The sequence below is a fragment of the Chiloscyllium punctatum genome, chromosome 22 (assembly GCF_047496795.1).
Source record: "Chiloscyllium punctatum isolate Juve2018m chromosome 22, sChiPun1.3, whole genome shotgun sequence".
NCBI classification, from domain to species: domain Eukaryota; kingdom Metazoa; phylum Chordata; class Chondrichthyes; order Orectolobiformes; family Hemiscylliidae; genus Chiloscyllium; species Chiloscyllium punctatum.
The window spans coordinates 58,906,664-58,927,047 of NC_092760.1; the positions used below are offsets into that span (position 1 = coordinate 58,906,664).

The 20,384-nt window shown below is 40.8% G+C and overlaps 1 protein-coding gene across 2 annotated transcripts in view; it reads left to right on the plus strand.

Annotated features, from left to right (window-relative positions):
- Positions 1 to 6,372: 6,372 nt before the first annotated feature.
- The window catches only part of LOC140493678 (uncharacterized), a 28,661-nt gene continuing 14,649 nt past the window's right edge, over positions 6,373 to 20,384 (plus strand). Inside the window, exons 1-4 of one of the 2 annotated variants that reach the window (XM_072592406.1) lie at positions 6,373 to 6,663; positions 7,196 to 7,528; positions 16,790 to 17,107; positions 19,797 to 19,907. In XM_072592406.1, the coding sequence (XP_072448507.1) occupies positions 6,552 to 6,663; positions 7,196 to 7,528; positions 16,790 to 17,107; positions 19,797 to 19,907 (874 nt within the window). In that variant the 5' untranslated portion in view covers positions 6,373 to 6,551. Of the gene's footprint in view, positions 6,664 to 6,766; positions 6,886 to 7,195; positions 7,529 to 16,789; positions 17,108 to 19,796; positions 19,908 to 20,384 lie in introns of those variants that run through there. The other variant, XM_072592407.1, reaches the window with a different exon arrangement.

Sequence of the window (20,384 nt, forward strand, 5' to 3'; positions counted from 1 at the left end):
CCACCGACTTTAATGTCATCTGCAAATTTACTAATCTATCTGCCTATGCCTGCATCCAAGTAGTTTATAAAAATGACAAACAGCAGTGGTCCCAAAACAGATCCTTGTGGCATACCACTAGTAATTGGACTCCAAACTGAATATTTTCCATTAACTACCACTCACTACCTTCTTTGAGAAAGCCAGTTTCTAATTCAAACTGCTAAATCACCCTCAATTCCATGCTTCTGCATTTTCTCCATCAGCCTACCATGTTGAACCTTATCAAAGGCTTTACTGAAGACCATGTATACCACGTCAACTGCCTTACCCTCATCTACATGCTTGGTCACCTTCTCAAAAAACTCAATGAGGCTTGTGAGACACGACCTGCCCTTGATGAAACCATGTTGACTATCTGAAATCAAATTGTTGCTTGCTAGATGATTATAAATCTGATCTCTTATAATCCTTTCCAAAACCTTTCCTACAACAGAAGTAAGGCTCACTGGTCTATAATTACCTGGGTCATCTCTACTGCCCTTCTTGAACAAGGGCACAACATTTGCAATCCTCCAGTCCTCAGGTACTAAACCTGTAGACAATGATATCGCTTGTAATAAACTGTGTTAATTTTACCCGATCTGTGCTTGTGTGGTCTCTGTTCAATTGGACTCAATTCTCTGACAAGTCATAGGCTGTCCAGGGAATTCCAGATGGAAAGGGACATGGTGCTCTGGGGGAAGAGGGGAAACCTGATGATCGTAGGAATCCTGTGCCACGTATGACCTGCATTGCCATCCATGATCTCTGGATTCCCAGATGTGACCTACAGTGGGAAATGGTTGTGGCTGCAGCTACAGTGGACAGTCATTGTTTGTTATCTGTCCAAAAGCGCAGACTCTGTTTCTGAGCAATGGGAGGCCTTTCAATGGGTAATTGCATCAACCATGTACCTATGAAGTGCTGGCTGTACTCATTTGCAATCCTACTATCATGCATGTGAAATGCACGCAGTGTATCACTGTGTGCGGCGCAAATACTGGTCCCAAAGAATCTCGACCATGTTACTGGTCCTTGTAGACTGAAGGTAAACATCCCTGTGAAGCCAAAATAATTCCAGGTGACCTCAAAAGAGACTCTTGTGGGCCAAAGAACACAAAACCAAAGCAAGACCTCAGAGGTGGCACAGGGAAAGGAACTGAATCCATCTCAATTTGAATTGTAAGGAGAATGCAACGGCTGTTATATGCTATGATGTTTTTAATCCGTGATGGAGGACTGGGAGGAGAAAGGTTCTGTCCTCATGTCACTCTTTTAATCTGTCATTTTATAATATAGTCAGAGATGAATTCATCAGAATGAGACATTAATGTAAGTCATTTCGTGGCATTTCTTGTCAGAATGTTCCACATCGCACTGTAAGGAGGAGTATATCATTTATAAGTGTTGACAGTTTACATAACAAAGGATCTGTTCTATTTCTTCAGCTCCCCACACAGATTCACTGGCAGCATAACTGATGGATTGAGCCACAGCAGAGGTTTCATCACTGTCGCTGCAGTGCAAAGAAGGTACAGAGAAATAGAGGAGGAACAGATGTACCATGAAACCTAGGACCAACAGCATCCTCCAGCCTTCACAAGAACAGGTCACAGCTGAAGGGTCCCTCAGAATACAGAGGAGTTACCGGAGGCCCAGAGCTAACTATTCTCAAGGCCATTTCCTCAGGAGAAGCAAGTTACAGTGTTGGCACAGACTAACCATTTCCCAGGTCACTGCCATAGATTTATGGCTACTACAGAACTGGGACCTTTAACCTGAAAGAATGGGTGACAATCAAGGTGTAAGCTGTGTTGCACTTTTATGTGACTGCTTCCTTCCAAGGAACCACTGAGGTCCTGTTGGATCTCTCAACCATCCAATCAGGAATTTATTAAGGCTGTTACCAAAGCTATTTGTGCCAGATTGCGCTGTTTCATCACATATCCTTATGATGAGGTCAGTGCTGCAGCCTGGGCAGTAGGATTTAGCAACATGGCTGGCTTCGCTCAGATGTAAAGTGCATTTGGCTGTACATACATCGTACTGACAGAGCCATGCCATAACATGGTTAAATTCATTCAGAGTTGAAAAGCGTGAAGCTTACAGCCTTCAGAATCAGAAATCTTGGGGAACAAAATTCCTGGTCAGGAAATTATTCTTGGGTTGCTGTCATCACGGGAGGGGCTTTCTGTGGAAAAGCTGCTTGTAAGTATAGTAAAGAAGGGCTGAAATGATGATCAGCAGTAACCTTGTGAAATGAGACTGGAGTAAAGGCAACAACTGCAGAGGAATCAATTTACCCAGAAAAGTATTTATGACATGCAGAAAGAACCGATACCTTAAGATGATACTGCATGAAGAACTCACCACTCATTTTTTAAAAATATCTTAGTGGCCCATATGGAGCAACCTTCTTGAGCAAGATCCACCAGCTATCTTCTGAATGGAGGAATGGGAGACACGGTTGGTCGCTGCAAGTTCCTTTCACAAATGTCATCTGTCAAATGGCAGATTTTCAATGAAGGTGGGGGTTGTAGCTAAATTGTTTCAATACAAGTCAGATCCTCCATTCAATCAAGCTGCAATGCTGGAGCTCCAGCTCAAATCCCTCCTGCATTTGTGGAGAGGGACGAACAAGATGGCACCTTACTGAGTGTTCTCTCTGCAGACTATATCAGGGACTAAACACCTTAAACTCAACAACTAAAGAAGCTATTCTTGGCTCCAGGGATTCACTAAATTCATAAATAATCACTGTAATGCAATGCACAGGGAGGCAACGTGTATTATTGTTTATTATTGCTAGACCATTAACCCTAAGTTTGAATTCTGCCATGGTAGATATTAGAATTTAAATTTAATAAAAATCTGGAATAATAGGAATCTAACAATGACCAATAAACCACTGTTTGCTGTCAGAAAAACCCAACTACTTCACTAATACTGTCTAGAGAAGGAAATCTGTGTCCCTATTTAGCATGGCTGACATATGACTCCAGACTCTCAGCAATGTGGTTGACTCTTAACCACTCTCTGAGATGGCCTAGCAAGCTATTACTATAAAATTTCAAACAGGAAATGAAACTGGGCAGACCACCTGGCATCAATCCAGGTACTGGAAACAACAATAACAGCTCCGTTGACCCTGGAGCAGATTGATGGCCTTTCAGCCTTGGAGCTAGGATGGTAACCTAGAGTGGTACATTGTCTAGGAAGAGGAGGCCATCATTCACACTTGGCTTGTCTTTTGCCTGCAGTAGGAAGATTGCTGACAGGTTCCTGGGAACACTGGACTGCAGGGTGCAGCAGAGTTGTGGTGGGGGGGGGGGGGGGGGGAAGAGTAATGTTCCATTTGTCCTTACAAAACTGTTTCAACACAAGTCAGATCCTCTGTGCAACCAAGCTGCATTGTTGGAGCCCCAGTACAAATCCCTTCTGCATTTGTGGAGAATATTCAAATGTTCCAGATTGCTGACCTCCACTGCTGGCTATGAGGTCTCCAGTTTAGCTCCTCCAGGAAAGAAGGCGTGCATCTTCCATCTCTTGATCCTTCAGAATCCTGCCACTGATCACTATAAAGGAACCATAAACCAAGTATCCCAGATGCTTCCTTAACCACTTTATCTACCCGTCTGTTACCTTAAGGGACCGATGTATACACACAGCAAGGTCCCTCTGATTTTCTGTGTTTGCCAGGATCCTGCTGTTTGTCATGTATTTCTTGCTTTCTTTGCACTGTCCAAGTTTGTGACTTCACATTTATCTGGACTGAATTCCATTTGTAACTGGAAAATCTCAGCAGGTTTGGCAGCATCTGTAAGCAGAGAAAAGTTTTGACAAAGGGTCAGTTCGACTCAAAATGTCAGCTCTTTTCTCTCCTTACAGATGCTGCCAGACTTGCTGAGATTTTCCAGCATTCTCTCTTTTGGTTTCAGATTCCTGCATCCGCAGTAATTTGCTTTTATCCATTTGAAACTGATCAGCCCATCTATATCCTCCTGTACTGAGGCGATCCTCCTCACTTTTTATCATCTCAACTATTTTTGCATCATCTGTGAACGGACTGATCAACTCTCCTATATTCAAGTCTAAATTGTTTGTACATACTACACACAGCAAGGTCCCCAGCACTGATCTCTGCAGAATCTCGCTGGACACATAGGCTTCCAATCACAAAAACACCCCTTCACCATCAGCATCCGCCTCCTGCCACTCAGCCAATTCTGGATCCAATGTACCAAATTTCTTTGGCACCCGTGGCCCCTTACCTCCAATTAGACTATGTTGAATGCATTGCCCTCAACCTCACACTTTATCACCTCTTCGAAAATTGAATGAAGTTGGTCAGCTATAACCAGTCCTTAACAGAATCATGACTGTTCTTGATTAATCTCTGACTCTCCAAGTGCAGATTAATTTTCTCTTTGGAATTGCTTCCAATAGTTTCCTTGCCACAGAGGTGAGATTGACTATCCTGCAGATTTCTGACTTAGATCCTGTTATCTTTTTGAGTAATGGTACCATGCTGGCTGTCCTCCTGACCTCTGGCACCTCTCCTGTAGCTAGAAAGAAAGGGAAAATTATTGCCAGCACCCCTACTATTTCCTCATTTGCCGCACTCTACAGTCCGGGATACATTTCATCCAACCCTGGAGATCTATCTATTTTTAACACTGCTGGACACTCAGAACCACCTTTCTGGCTATGCTAATTTCTTCAAGTATATCACAGTCCTTCTCCCCGATTTCTATAGTTGCATTGTTCCTTTAGTGAACACCGCAACAAATTTAAAACCCTGTATATGTCCTCTGTCTTTATGTACAAGTTTGATGATGGCCTAGTGATAATATTAGTGGATTGGTAATCCAGAGATCCAGATAATGTTCTGGAGACTTGCTTTAGAACCATGTCACAGCAGATAATGGAATTTCAATTCAATGCAAAAAATCTGGAATTATGAGTCTAATGATGATGACGAAGCCAATGTCGGAAAACCCACCTTGTTCACTAATGTCCTTTAGGGAAAGAAATTGCTATCCTTGTCTAGTCTTGCTTATGTGTGACTAGAGACCCACAGCAATATGGTTGACTCTTTACTGCCTTCTGGGCAATTAGGGATGGGCAATAAATGTTGCCTACCCAGTAATGCCCTCATCCAGTGAATGAATAAAGAAAACCACTGTAGTCCTTAATAGGCTCTAATCATTTTCTAGGTACACTTTTATCCTTTATGTATGATAAATAATTTAGGATTTTCCTTTATTTTACCATTATTCTTTCATGTCCCCTTTTTTTGCTCTCCTAATTTCCTTTTAAAATTTCTACTTGCACATTCTGTTCTCCTTGAAGATTTCTGTTCCTTTGAGCTCTCAGTATCAGCCATAAACCTCCCTTTTTCTCTTTATCTAATCCTGTATATAAGGATATGTGCACAATTTATCCAGACAGTATTACAAACTCGACTTGAACATGAGGACTTTCAAGGATATAGGCATCATGGTAGCTCCCAGGTTACTGAATGTAAACTTCTAACAAGTTGAATTGATGATCACAGAACACACCCACATTGAAAGAATGGGACCCCTTTCCATGAGGAAACTCAGGAGAAAGTGATGACTGCAGATGCTGGAGAGTCAGAGTCGAAAAGGATGGTGCTGGAAAACACAGCAGGTCAGGCAGCATCCAAGGAGCAGGACTGTCGACGTTTCAGGCATAAGCTCTTCATCAGGAAAGTGGAGGGGGAAGGGGGCTGAGAGTTAAATAGGGGTGGTGGGGGTGAGCTGGGGGGGGTAAGGTAGGTGAGAGGTAATGGTGATAGGTCTGTGGGCAGGGTGGAGTGGATAGGTGGGTAGGAAGTTGGATAGGTAGGACAGGTCAAAACAGCGGTGCCAAGTTGGAGGTTGGACCTGAGATGAGGTGGGGGAGGTTTGGAAACTGGTGAAGTCAATGTTGATGCTGTGTGGTTGGAGGGTCCCGAGGTGGAGATGAGGTGGTCTTCCTCCAGTCATCCAGCAGCTTGAATATGGCAGTTGTGGCCCAGGACATGAAGTGGTTGACCTCAGGGTGGTGGGGTTGTTTAGTGCATGTGTCCCAACTCTGTGAGTTGGCATCACATCTCCTCGATGTAGAGGTGACCACATCAAGAGCAACAAATGCAGTAGATGAGGTGGATAGATGCGTAGGAAAATCTCTGCTGGCTTTGAAATGAGATGAAGGGTGGGGGATGCGGGCATAAGTCTGACATCTCAAGGGAAGATGGAGGACGTGAACCTAACAAGGGAGTTGCCCTCAATCAAGATATAAGATTGCAACGTCAATCCCTGAAACATCTCTATCGAATTAAATAAACTTAAATACACATATTCTCCAAGAATGTGTTGGCGATTGACCGATTACAAATCAATAACTAAACGTCCGTGCTTTAGCCACCGTTACTGAACAGAATTGAAATGGTCAGTAGTGCTTATTAGAGAAAAGTACCACGTGATGGAAAATCGAAAGTGAAATTATATTTCATCTTTTGCGAAATGGTGGTGCGAATGTCTGCCGAAGCAAAGTCTTTCCAATTGAGGGGTAAAGCTTCTGCTCAGGCCCTCCTGATGTTCGCTCTGCTCTCCTTGTGGTCTCACTATGCAGCAGGTAAGAAGCTGGGACCCAGGTCCTGAACTCCTTCCCCGCCGCTGGCATTGACAGGGAAAAATATCTTGGAAAAACTCGACTCAAAATGGAGTCCCGACGCTTATCACAAGTTTCTAACAAACCCATAACTATTATGTTTTAAACAATTTTAAAACAAGAATCTTTGAGTCTTTTGCGGGGGGTTGGAGTTAGTTCCTGTAAATTATTACTGAAAACACATCCGTGAGTGTTTTTTAGTTTCTAAGCATGTATTTTGTAAAATGCAGCCACACCCATTACCCGGGCGGAATGTATTTCTGATTGAAACAAATTGCGTTTAATTTTAGTTTGTTTAATTCTCTAATCCCGGAGTTCTTTAGCCTCTTAATACGTGTATACATTTAACATGGACAACTAGAAAGGTTAATTTCGACCAGTTATGGAGTCCTATAGCATGGAAACAAACCCTTCAAATCCTGTATTTTCAGTTTCTTCAATTCCTTTTATTTCTAGTTCTGACAATTGAATGTCGTTAATTATTCTCTTTATCTAGGAGCCTTGGATGTGACTATATTTCCAAACCGAACACAGGTCATCATGAAAAAAGATTTTACCCTGAAATGCAAATTTACTGGTTATCATAACCTCAGCCAAACAAATGTTGGAGTCCAGTGGCTTGGACCCTTAAAGAAGGAGATTTACCTCTTTGATGCAGGCAAGCATACTCCGAAAAGACAAGGAGCAAAGCTGTCTGAAGCTGACTTATTGAAAGGAGATGCTTCACTTTTCCTTCCAAGTGTACAGATTGATGATGAAGGGAAATACACTTGTATTGTATTTGTCACACCTGAGAAGGATGAAAAGAGTTCACACCTGCTGGTTTTAGGTAAGGTACTTAAATTGCTATCTGTTGTTATATTGGAAAATGCCAAATTAGAAGTGTAAAGCAAAAATGTTAATGATGGTGGTTCTTTGAAGTAGACATTTAGTAGGATGTTGCCAAGGCTGATGAGTTTTAGTTATGAAGATAGATTGAATAAACTGGGGTTGTTTTCCTTGGAGCAGAAGAGACTGGGTGGGAGAGGGAACATGATTGAGATGTATAAAATTATGAGGACCAAGTCAGGGTAGACGAGAAGAAACTTTCCCCCTTTGTTGTGAGTATATCACCACAAATTACTTTTAATTCAGCTACTTAGTAAGAAATCTCTGAGACAATCAGGTACTGAAACAATGTTTTAAACTTTATTGCAAAAGACTCCTCACCTAAGCAAGTTAAACCTCACTATTCAACTTGGCTATTATCCGATTAACGGTGGAACTTGGTCATGATTGCACAAACAGTGTCCGTCTCTGGAAGTGTCTAGGGTTCAATCCTTATGCTGTGTTCTTCTTCAAAGTTCTGCTGAAGGGGGTGTTCTGGTGTTCGATTCTTAGACAGAGTTTCATCCCATGCATGATATTATTAATATTTTTAAGTCATTTTATCCAACTTACTGCAAGTCTGCAGCTTGCCTCCTGAACAGAAATAGCTTCATTGCTCCTTGTTACATTTAGCCTTATTTGAAGTCACAACTTTCCCACAGTTAACTCTTTAAATTCTTCTGCGGGGCAATCAGTTGTCCTTGTGGCTTAATGCAGTCAGTTATCCAGCAGATTTCAAAGCAGTTTTGTTCATGTGGTTTCACTCCCTCTTTTTTTTCCCCAGGAATAGCTAATTGTTTTCAATCCCTATATAGTTCTGCCCTTTTCTTTCTTAATTTATTCCAGACAGAGTTATTTCTGCTGCTTTCTGTGTCTAACAGTTTGTTTTATGATTGCTTCATTCTAGGAATAGTTATTAAAGTTCTGACCTTTTATGATATCACAGTCCCTCCTCTGTTTATTATTTTTAATATGAAGAACAAACAGAAATTGGCCATTTCCCAACAAATTGGTTCGTATTCAAGCTGATTTGCTATATCATGCGCAATTTAAAAATGTACCATTTCATTATGCAGTGTAGATACATGTAAACCAATAATCAATTAATGAATTACAAAATAATGATCAGTAAATGAATTGCAAGAGGAGTAAGCATGCACAAAGAAATAAAATTGCACAAAACAAAAATAGAGTAATAAAACTGCTTTATGCATCACCCATTGCAGCTTACCATTGTCGTATCTTCACAGGACTACAACAAAATGTGAAATAATATGAACCCACACAGCTATTCCAGATGTCATCCCACCAAGAGTGTTTCTTAAGGTTTTTAATATCTGTCCTGATTCCTGACTATTCTGCTGCACCTTATCCTGTAATTTGTGTGCCTTTCCAAAAATCCCTTTTATTTCTTCCAAATTTCCCTTAGAAAAGGTGACATTATATCTCATATTTTTGTCAGTAGGGCCGAACCATTTCTCTAGCTTAATCAGTCACATCAAACATCAGACTTTCTCTTTCTGATGTTCACCAATACCATTGTTCCTATCCACTTGAGCATTTGAGGGTAAATGTTGAATCTGTGATGGGACAAGTTGTGATAATGATATTCCTTTAAAGATGTTGTGATATAATATTCTCTTGCATTTCCAGCTCTGATTATGTTGTCTCAAGCGATGCTTGAAATTTTGCGAGTACAGTTAATTTTTCATTTTCACTGGACTCAAAACCACATGTGGCTTGTCCAGTTCTATAAATGGGATAAGGACAAACAATAGCTTTATCAGTCTGTTGGCATTCATTAAGTGCTGTGCCTACGAGTCTTTTTCTACCACATAAGGTGTAGATTCTCCATAATTGTCATCCAGATGGTGATTTGGATCACTCCAATATTTTGTACTGTTGTAGCATTTAATGGTTTGTCATCCTGAGATATAACAGGTATCCCTAACTCAAGACTTATTCTGTTCCCTCCCATATATGAATCGTTAGTCCATACTATTGTTAATCTCCTTAGCTCACAGATAGAGATTTTACTTCGTGTTCCTATCCCATCAGCTAATTTCCTTAATTTAGTGTTGTCAGCCCATGTAAGAACTTCTGTCTGTTTAATTTGATTTACATTTTCTCTCTACTGATTGAACATCCAATTGCTGTATATACTACACAAAGTTACATTTATTTGATGTTGACCGCTCTTTCCTGCTTCCTTATTAGTTTGTTAATTGTGCTGGTGAGTGATTCTAAAATGTCACCAATATGAAATGTATCATTGTTCATGGTGTCCCCCACCTGACTGCTAAATTTAGTATTATCATTCACCACACCCAGTATACCTTTTTAACTTGAGAAATTAATTGATTTAATCGATCACTTATAACTCTCATGTCTAGACCATTAAATGCCTGCAAGCATCTTCTATCAAATGTTTGCACTTGCTGTTTTTTCCTTGGATTGTGTAACCTTCTTGATTTAAACAACCTCTTGACCAATCCACGATAAATACCAGGTAAAGGTATTGGACATCAAGGTGGTACCTGAATACCTAAGAGATTTAGAATAACTGGTACTAATTCATGATGGGCATTTTCATAGCACACTTTGCACACACTTTACATAACCATCTGTCCTCTGGGTCCTGCTTTTCTTACAGGACATAATCCAAGGTTTTTGGCCATTTCCAATGTAAGGGCAAGTGTGATCTGAAAGTGGGATTAAACTCTCATCAGTGAGAAGTTGATCATTTACGACTGAAATGAAGAGAAATTTAATTCGCTCAGAGGGATGTGTTTTTTTTTTAATAAATCTTTGCCTCAGTTGGCATATGAAGCGTCTTTATTGAGTTTATTTATGGTTGACAGATTTTTTGGTCTCAAGATCAGACATGATTGTAATATATGGAGAAGATGGCTCAGCAGACCAGATGGTTTTCTCCTGGTCCTGTTACTTACATTCCTATGTTTAAAGAAATATTTATGATCTGAATAGTAATAAATTATAGTTCATTAATATAAATTCATTCTTTATTTCTGGCCTGATCATTTCATATCTCTAATTTTTCCCAGGCCTACAAGCCTTACCCACAATCTTAATTCTTCTGACTGTGGCCTCTTAACATCCTCTTCTCCTCCATCTCACAAATCCGAAGTAATGTTTGCCCTTCGTTTTGGTTTTTGCTTCATAAACAGTTCTGTGTTAGCTCAGGCTCATTTAGAAGCACTCTGAATCAGAAGCTTGTGGGTTCAAGTCCCATTCCAGAACGACTCCAAAAAACTGAACAGCCACGTCTCCAGAATGCAGAGTTCTGCATTCAGGCGTGTGGGGTTTCTTGGATGAAACATTAAATGAAGACACTGTTTATCCTGTCTGTTAAATGTAAAATATTCCAAGACACTGTTTCTGTGAAGGGATTTACTCCTGGTCTCCTGGATGATATTTATTGTTGGAGCAACATCACAAAATCAGATTATCTGATCATTACCATAAACAATATGGTAATCAGGCTATGTATAAATTGGCTGTTGTGACTTCTACATTCCACACTGGAATACTTAATTGGTTGTAAAACACTTTGGGGTTGAGAAAGCTTGTAGTCTTACACATCTGCTATAGGAGATGCAGGAAAGTGCTTTACCATGGAGGGGGTGCATTTGTTCAGAAGAATCAAGGACATCTGTTCTTAGTGTCAGTGGATAAGGTGATAACATTTATTTACTTCTGGAATGTGTAGCAGTACTTCTTTCTCCCCCCGGGAGCTGGAAGCTGCACACTTTCATAGTGAGATGTTGGATAACTGAGCTTCTGGTTTATATTGAAGACTCTTAACAAAACTTATACTCAACAGGAAACTAACTTGTAATTTAATAAGTGGAGTGGAATATGCATATAATAGAACAACCCTGATACATTTTCATGTATACCATACTGAAGAGCTTTGAATTTATGAAGCTCAGCTCCCTAATTTTGACTGTTCTGGACTGTGAATGTCAAGCTAAGAGAATGCAATGGCTGAAATTGACATGGTAAAAAAGTTGGAAGATGTTCCTATGTGAGAGAGAGAAAACATTCTTCTGTAAATTGCATTCACTGGCCTAGGAGTTCAAGGGTGTGTGTAAGTGTAAAAGCTGGTCATAGAGATGTACAGCATGGAAACAGACCCTTTGGTCCAACCCATTCATGCCAACCAGATATCCCAACCCAATCTAATCCCACCTGCCAGCACCCAGCCCATATCCCTCCAAACCCTTCCTATTTATATACCCATTCAAATGCCTCTTAAATGTTGCAATTGTACCAGCCTCCACTGCATCCTCTGGCAGCTCATTCCATACACATACCATCCTCTGCGTGAAAAAGTTGACCCTTAGGTCTCTTTTATATCTTTCCCCTCTCCCTGACCCCAGGGAAAAGACTTGGTCTATTTATCGTATCCATGCCCCTCATAATTTTGTAAACCTCTATAAGGTCACCCCTCAGCCTCTGACGCTCCGGGGAAAACAGCCCCAGCCTGTTCAGCCTCCCCCTGTAGCTCAGATCCTCCAACCCTGGCAACATCCTTGTAAATCTTTTCTGAACCCTTTCAAGTTTCACAGCATCTTTCCAATAGGAAGGAGATCAGAATTGCACACAGTATTCCAACAGTGGCCTAACCAATGTCGTGTACAGCCACAACATGACCTCCCAACTCCTGTACTCAATACACTGTCCAATAAAGGAAAGCATACCAAACACCACCTTCACTATCCTATCTATCTGTGACTCCACTTTAAGGGAACTATGATCCGACACTCCAAGATCTCTTTGTTTAGCAACACTCCCTAGGACCTGACCATTAAGTGTATAAGTCCTGCTAAGATTTGCTTTCCCAAAATGCAGCACCTCACATTTATCTGAATTAAACTCCATTCTGCCACTTCTCAGTCCATTGGCCCATCTGATCAAGATCCCATTGTAATCTGAGGTAACCCTCTTCACTGTCCACTACACCTCCAATTTTGGTGTCATCTGCAAACTTACTAACTGTACCTCTTATGCTCCCATCCAAATCATTTATGTAAATGACAAAAAGTAGAGGGCCCAGCACTGATACTTGTGGCACTCCACTGGTCACAGGCTTCCAATTAGTAAAACAACCCTCCACCACCCTCTGTCTTCTACCTTTGAGCTAGTTCTGTATCCAAATGGCTAGTTTTCCCTATATTCCATGAGATCTAACCTTGCTAATCAGTCTCCCATGGGGAACCTTGTCGAACGCTTTACTGAAGTCCATATAGATCACATCTACTGCTCTGCCCTCATCAACCTTCTTTGCTATTTCTTCAAAAAACTCAATCAAGTTTGTGAGACATGATTTCCCACGCACAAAGCCATGTTGACTATCCATAATCCGTCCTTGCCTTTCCAAATACATGTACATCCTGTCCCTCAGGACTCCCCACCACCCCCCCCCCCCCCCCTGCCCACTGCCCAACAACTTGCCCACCGCCGAGGTGAGGCTCACCGGTCTATAGTTCCCTGGTTTGTCTTTGCAGCCCTTCTTAAACAATGGCACCACGCTAGCCAACCTCCAGTCTTCCAGCACCTCACCTGTGACTATCGCTGATACAAATATCTCAGCAAGAGGCCCAGCAATCACTTCTCTCGCTTCCCACAGAGTTCTCTGGTACACCTGATCAGGTCCTGGGAATTTATCCACTTTTAACCCTTTCAAAACATCCAGCACTTCCTCCTCTGTAATCTGGACATTTTGCAAGATGTCACCATCTATTTCCCCACAGTGTATATCTTCCATACCCTTTTCCACAGTAAATACTGATGCAAAATATTCATTTAGTATCTCCCCCATTTTCTGTGGCTCCACACAAAGGCCGCCTTGCTGATCTTTGAGGGGCCCTATTCTCTCCCTAGTTACCCTTTTGTCCTATATATATTTGTAAAAACCCTTTGGATTCTCCTTTAATTCTTTTTGCCAACCCTATCTCATGTCCCCGTTTTGCCCTCCTGATTTCCCTCTTAAGTATACTCCTACTTTCTTTATACTCTTCTAAGATTTCATATGATCTATCCTGTCTATAACTGACATATGCTTCCTTCTTTTTCTTAACCAAACCCTCAATTTCTATAGTCATCCAGCATTCCCTATAGTTGCCAGCCTTCCCTTTCACCCTGACAGGAATATACTTTCTCTGGATTCTTGTTATCTCATTTTTGAAGGCTTCCCATTTTCCAGCTGTCCCTTTACCTGCGAACATCTGCCTCCAATCAGCTTTCGAAGGTTCTTGCTTAATACTGTCAAAATTGGTCTTTCTCCAATTTAGAACTTCAACTTTTAGATCTGGTCTATCCTTTTCCATCAGTATTTCAAAACAAATAGAATTATGGTCACTATCCCCACGTGCTCCCCCACTGACACCTCAGTCACCTGCCTTGCCTTATTTCCCAAGAGTAGGTCAAGTTTTGCACCTTCTCTAGTTGGTACATCCACATACTGAGTCACAAAACTGTCTTGTACACACTTAAGAAATTCCTCTCGATCTAAACGTTTAACACTATGGCAGTCCCAGTCAATGTTTGGAAAGTTAAAATCCCCTACCATAACTACCCTGTTATTCTTACAGATAGCTGAGATCTCCTTACAAGTTTGTTTCTCAATTTCCCTCTGACTATTGGGGGGTCTATAATACAATCCCAATGAGGTGATCATCCCTTTCTTATTTCTCAGATCTACCCAAATAACTTCCCTGGAAGTATTACTGGGAATATCCTCCCTCAGCACAGTTATAATGCTATCCCTTATCAAAACTGCCACTCCCCCTCCTGTCTTGCCTCCCTTTCTATCCTTCCTGTAGCATTTGGATCCTGGAACATTAAGCTGCCCATCCCTGAGCCATGTTTCCAAATTGCTATGATATCCCAGTCCCATGTTCCTAACCATGCCCTGACTTCATCTGCCTTCCCTGTTAGGCCCCTTGATTGAAATAAATGCAGTTTAATTTATTAGTCCTACCTTGTCCCTGCATGCCCTGTCTGTTTGACTCATTTCTGTTCTCGACTGTACCCGTTTCAGATTGATCTCTTTCCTCCCTATCTCTCTGGGTCCCACCCCCCCCCCACCTTACTAGTTTAAATCCTCCCTAGCTGTTCTCGCAAATTTCCCTGCCAGTATATTAATCCCCTTCCAATTTAGGTGCAATCCATCCTTCTTGTACAGATCACCCCTACCCCAAAAGAGATTTCAATGATCCAGAAATGTGAATCCTTCTCTCATACACCAGCTCCTCAGCCATGCATTCATCTGCTCTATCCTCCTATTCCTGCCCTAACTAGCTCGTAGCACTGGGAGTAATCCAGATATTACTACCCTTGAGGACCTCCTTTTTAAATTTCTACCTATCTCTCTGTAATCTCCCTTCAGAGTCTTAACCTTGTCCACATTGGAAGGGAAAATGACCTCCTGCTGGCCTCTCTCCCCCGTGAGAACATTCTGCACCCTCGCTGAGACATCCTTGATCCTGGCACCAGGGAAACAACACACCATTCTGCTTTTTCTCTGCTGGCCAGAGAAACGTCTGTCTGTCTGTACCTCTGACTACAGAAACTCCAAACACAATTGATCTCTTGGAAGCCAACATACCCCTTGTTGCGTTAGAGCCAGTCTCAATACCAGAAACATGGCTGTTCGTGCTACGTTCCCCTGAGAATCCATCACCCCCTACATTTTCCAAAACAGCATACGTGTTTGAAATGGGTATATCCACAAAAGACTCCTGCCCTTGGTACCGACCTCTCTCACCCTCCTGGAGTTAACCCATCTATGTGACTGTATCTGAGACAACCTTTCCCCCCCCAATAACTGCCATCCATCACATACTGTTGCTGTTGCCAATTCATCATCGCTTCCATCTGTCTCTCCAACTGATCCACTCGATCTGATAAGATTCACATAAATCTTATCTGCATTTATGGCAGATATAATCCACTGTATTCCATAAACTCTCTTTAAACTCCCACATCTGACAAGAAGTACATATCACTGCAAAGGCCATTTTTGCTCCTTCACAATCTACAGACCCAGAAAATAACACTGTCTTATTCCTCTACAAACACTGCCCCAGGTTAAATTAATAGCTATGTGGAAAGGTTAATTCTCTTTGGCCTGATTTGAGTGTACCCTTGCTTGTCACGGATTGAATGTATGTGGGTTGTTCCCTGGAGCTCGAGATCTGGGAGTGTTATGAATTCAGTTTGCAATTTGTGAATCTAAGAAGATTTTAAAAGAAAAAGCCACTTTGTAGGACAATGATACTGGGCATATTAGCTCAGCGAGGTTACCTCATGACCTTTTCCACATAGTGATGTCCTGTTAAAAGGGAAGTTTATCTAGCTAAAGGCAATTGGCATTTGGCTTGGCTCGATCAGGGTTCCCACCTTGGTGTGGATATGGCTTAATTAGTCAAGTGTACTCAGACCTGTCAATGAGTTTCTCTTCCTCTGCAAACTTTTTGCCATTTTATTGCTGATTAAGGACATGTGGTGTTTTTTGTAATTTTTATACCAATTTCTGTATAAAGACAGCTTGTTTGCAGCAATAAAGGGGGGTTGCCTGAGAGATCTTAGGGGAAAGAGCTGGCGCCACTACTCTGAGAATGGTTTTAAAACCTTAGCTCAAGCCTGGCTTGTAGATATCTATGTTATAATGTAACACTGATGCCATTGGTAATTAAAGGTAATAAATTAAACCGAACTGTCTCTAAGAGTTTTATATTCCAGACTACTATAGAGCATTATCTCCGTGATGAACCAAGAGAGGCTTATGGGTCGAGTCCCTCAGGGATTCCCTGAGCTGTCTTTACAGGGTAACTTTAACAGAGTGACTTGATATTGTGAAAGGTGATACATGCATGTAGTCTTTACTTCACATTATTCTTATCTTTTTATAAAGATGTTGGTGCCCTCGTCATCTTCCTTTTCAGTTTCTCCACTTTTTTACTCATCTCTTCCTTTTACTTGTTACTGACGGAGGATTGAGGCATTGGAGAATTTACTTTAGATATAATTGTGCACCTTCTTGAAGAAATGGAGTAGATTATTAAATAAATTACTGAAGCAGGGAAAGTTTTTTGTTTTTAGCATATATTTGTTGAGAATGATTTAGAACTGAGATTTTTATGGTAATGAGCCTTTTTCCCTGTCTGACCTATTCTTACATTTGTCTTTAATGTAGCTCAACCAGAAGTCCACATGTCCACAGATCACATCACTGTTCTGACAGGAACAGAGAGATCTGTGAGTTGTAATGTTAAAGGATTTTATCCTAAGCAACTTGATCTCACCTGGGAAAAGATAACAAATAAAGGAAAAGAAACGCTGGAAGATCAGTTTTGTACAGGTGCTGTAACTCCCATGGATGATGGAACTTTCAGTGTTTCTAGTAGAGTCAGGATTGAACCAACGTGGAATGATGATGGTGCTATGTACCAGTGTACCGTGACTCACCAATCGGGTTCTGATATTAGCAAGCATACTAGACTCACAGTTAAAGGTACGTTCTCTTCTTTGCAAGATATTTTTCACTCTGCTTTTGTTAAAACTTACACATGCTTAAATGATTTACACCATTTTGTTTAACTTTGAATTTTAACTGAATTATGCCTCTGACTTAAATCAGGAGTTATTTCTCTCCCATTACACAATAAAATTATTATTGTATACAACAATGATTTTTGAAATTAACTAGATATAACATTTCTAATCTCAGAATGTGAGCCAACTATACGTGTGTTCAAAAGCTTTTTAACACTAGATTTTAGAATTACATATGGATTGCTTTTAGAATGAGTTTTACCAATTTTTGTTAAACTGCTAACAGAACTAAATAAGTAGGGTTACATTGAAATTGCCTGTACAATGGAGTCTGCATATATTATACAGTTGATCGGAAGTACAGGTAGTTCTCCTATAATGCCGTAATTGCATTCCAGCCAAATCTCGCTTATTATAAGTAATGGGGCCAGTGGGAAAAGTGGGGTTGGGCAGACCAGCAAAAAATATCATTCACAATCGCTCAGAAGTCTAACACAAAGTGTAGCATAGCCTGTATGAAGATTGAAATCATATTCATTAACGAAACAAAAGTAAAGTTAACACAGTACATTTAAGAAAGAATGTAAGAAAGCTGCTCTATGTACGGTACCTCTCTCCAAAAGCTGTTCTGTTGGCATCTGACATCCGCGCTCGTGCAGAATGGCACAAAGACTGGTGCTGACATCATGCATGCGTAGAACCATGCAGAGCGTTTGCGCATACGCAGAGTTGCATGAAGACCAGCACTAACATTGTGCATGTGTGGACATTGGTGCCTGCACAGAATGAATAGAACATCAGTGTGTGTGCAAAATGGCACGAAGAATTTGGCGTATGCATTGGCACGTGTGCAGAACGAAGCACACAAACTGATCACTACTGGAATTGTGCCATTTTCAACGGAAGTAAGTGTTCTCCATAACACCCTTCCATAATTCTTCAGCAATGCTATAGCCAAATTGCACTGCTGAAAATGCGCGTTATCCCAGAATGTCCTGTATTGGGGGAAAAAGCAAGAAAAGATTAATTTTTTTTCAAGGATAAGCTCCAACTGAGTTATAGTTAAGAGGTAAACAAACACTTATTAAAGTTGGAAAAAATAGTTAAAAGGGAAAATAGAGAATCATCAGGTACACAAATCTGATCAATTATATATCAGGGAGGTCTTGATTTAATGTTGTAGTTTTCATTCCTGATAATCGCTACTTTAGATCATGGATCTAAGTTAATCATGAATTCCCGTGGCATTCAATGTTTGAGAGAGTGGGGTTCCTTAGGCCATTTCTTGACTCCCAAAACATTTTTGTGCCTAGAAAAACCAATGTATTGAAATATTATGCCATGCACATGCAGTACTGCGCATTCCTAGCTGAAATAGAGTAATAGAGCTGCACAGCATGGAAACAGACCCTTTGGTGCAACTCGTCCATGCCAACCAGATATCCCAACCCAATCTAGCCTCACCTGCTAGAACCCCCCCCCTGCTAAACTCTTCCTGTTCATATACCCATCCAGATGCCTTTTAAATGTTGCATTTGTACTAACCTCCACCACTTCCTCTGGCAGCTCATTCCATACACATACCACTCTCTGCATGAAAACTTTGCCTTTTAGGTCTCTTTTATATCTTTTCCCCCTCACCCTAAACCTATGCCCTCTAGTTCTGGACTCTCCCCACCCCAGGGAAAAGACTTTGTCTATTTATCCTATCAATGCCCCTCATAATTTTATACACCTCTATAAGGTCACCCCTCAGCCTCCAACGCTCCAGGGAGAACAGTCCCAGCCTGTTTAACCTCTCCCTAAACCTCAAATCCTCCAACTCTGGCAACATCCTTGTTCATCTTTTCTGAACCCTTTCAAGTTTCCCAACATCCTTTCGATAAAAATAAAATAAATCATTGATATAACAAATATTGTGTAATTTTGCATTTATTTAAGTAAAGATGCCCCAGGATTGTCGAATTGTTTTACTTTTCTTCCCCAGATGGGTATTTCTGTACCATTTTAATGCCAATATTTGGTATTGGTGATATCGAATGAATATTAATGGTTTCAGTCCAGATCCTTTTAATTTCAAAACGGTCCAACAGCACTGAATTTATTACTGGGGTACAGCTCTGAAACAATTGTTTCAGTTATCATTCATATAAATTATAACAATGTTAGTGTAACTTCATTTCCATGGGTATTCCCTGACTATCCCCATCTACAACTGAATTTTTTTTTCCCTTGATACAAAATTAGCTGTGGAGTACATACCATGGGGTTGATGGATTTCTCTGTTTGAGCCTTGCGCCTTTTTGTTTCTGATCATCCTGTTCAGGTATGTTATGACACACATCCACAATGGGTGTGATTTGAACCTAGGCTTCCTGACACTACCACTGCACCATAAGAGCTTCACCTGGACCATTTTATCTCTTGGGCTTAATTGAATTTATCAGTAATACTTCCTGCCAGATGCTAGCATCTTCTTTTTTAAGAGAGGATATTAACTGTACAGGATTGTCATTTCAAATTCTTTAAAAACTTTATTGTGTTTAATTATTTTAAATTCTTGTTTAATACAACACAGCATGGATGGGGTAGTTTATTTTCTGAGGTAATTTTAGACTAAATGCTTTTCTACCTGTGTTTCAATTCAGAGCCTGAAAAACATTCTTCAGCTTTCGCAGTTGCTGCAAGTATAGTTGGTACATTGCTGTTTTGTCCAGTGTTCTTAGCTTTTGGATGGCTCTATCGGAGAAGAAGAGGAGGTAACACATCCACTTATGAATATAGCAATCTTGTAATTTTTTGACTACTACTTGCATCTATTCCCTATAAGAGACCTTGGGGTGTTTGTGCTCCTTAGGTCAAGTCCCCATATTCTCTGATGAATGTTTGCAAGTTAGAGGGAAATTGACTGGTGGTGGTTTAACTTGAGTGTCACCACACCTCAGGAGAGGTGAAATGGAAGGACCTTTATGGTTACTTTAGACAATACATCAATTGAACCACGTTGCTGGCATCACCCTGTATCGCAAACCAGCCATCCGACCAACTGAGCTGTTTGTGCTCCTACTGTGATATATAGAGAAAGAAACTTCAAGATTACGTTTAGCTGTAGTAGAAAGTCCAGTCACAAATTGTGTCCCAAAGTTTGAGTGTTTGTATTCAAACACATTGTGCATATTCTCATCAGATTTTTAAAATTTACTCATGTTTTATGGATGTCATGGTCTGGGCCAGCA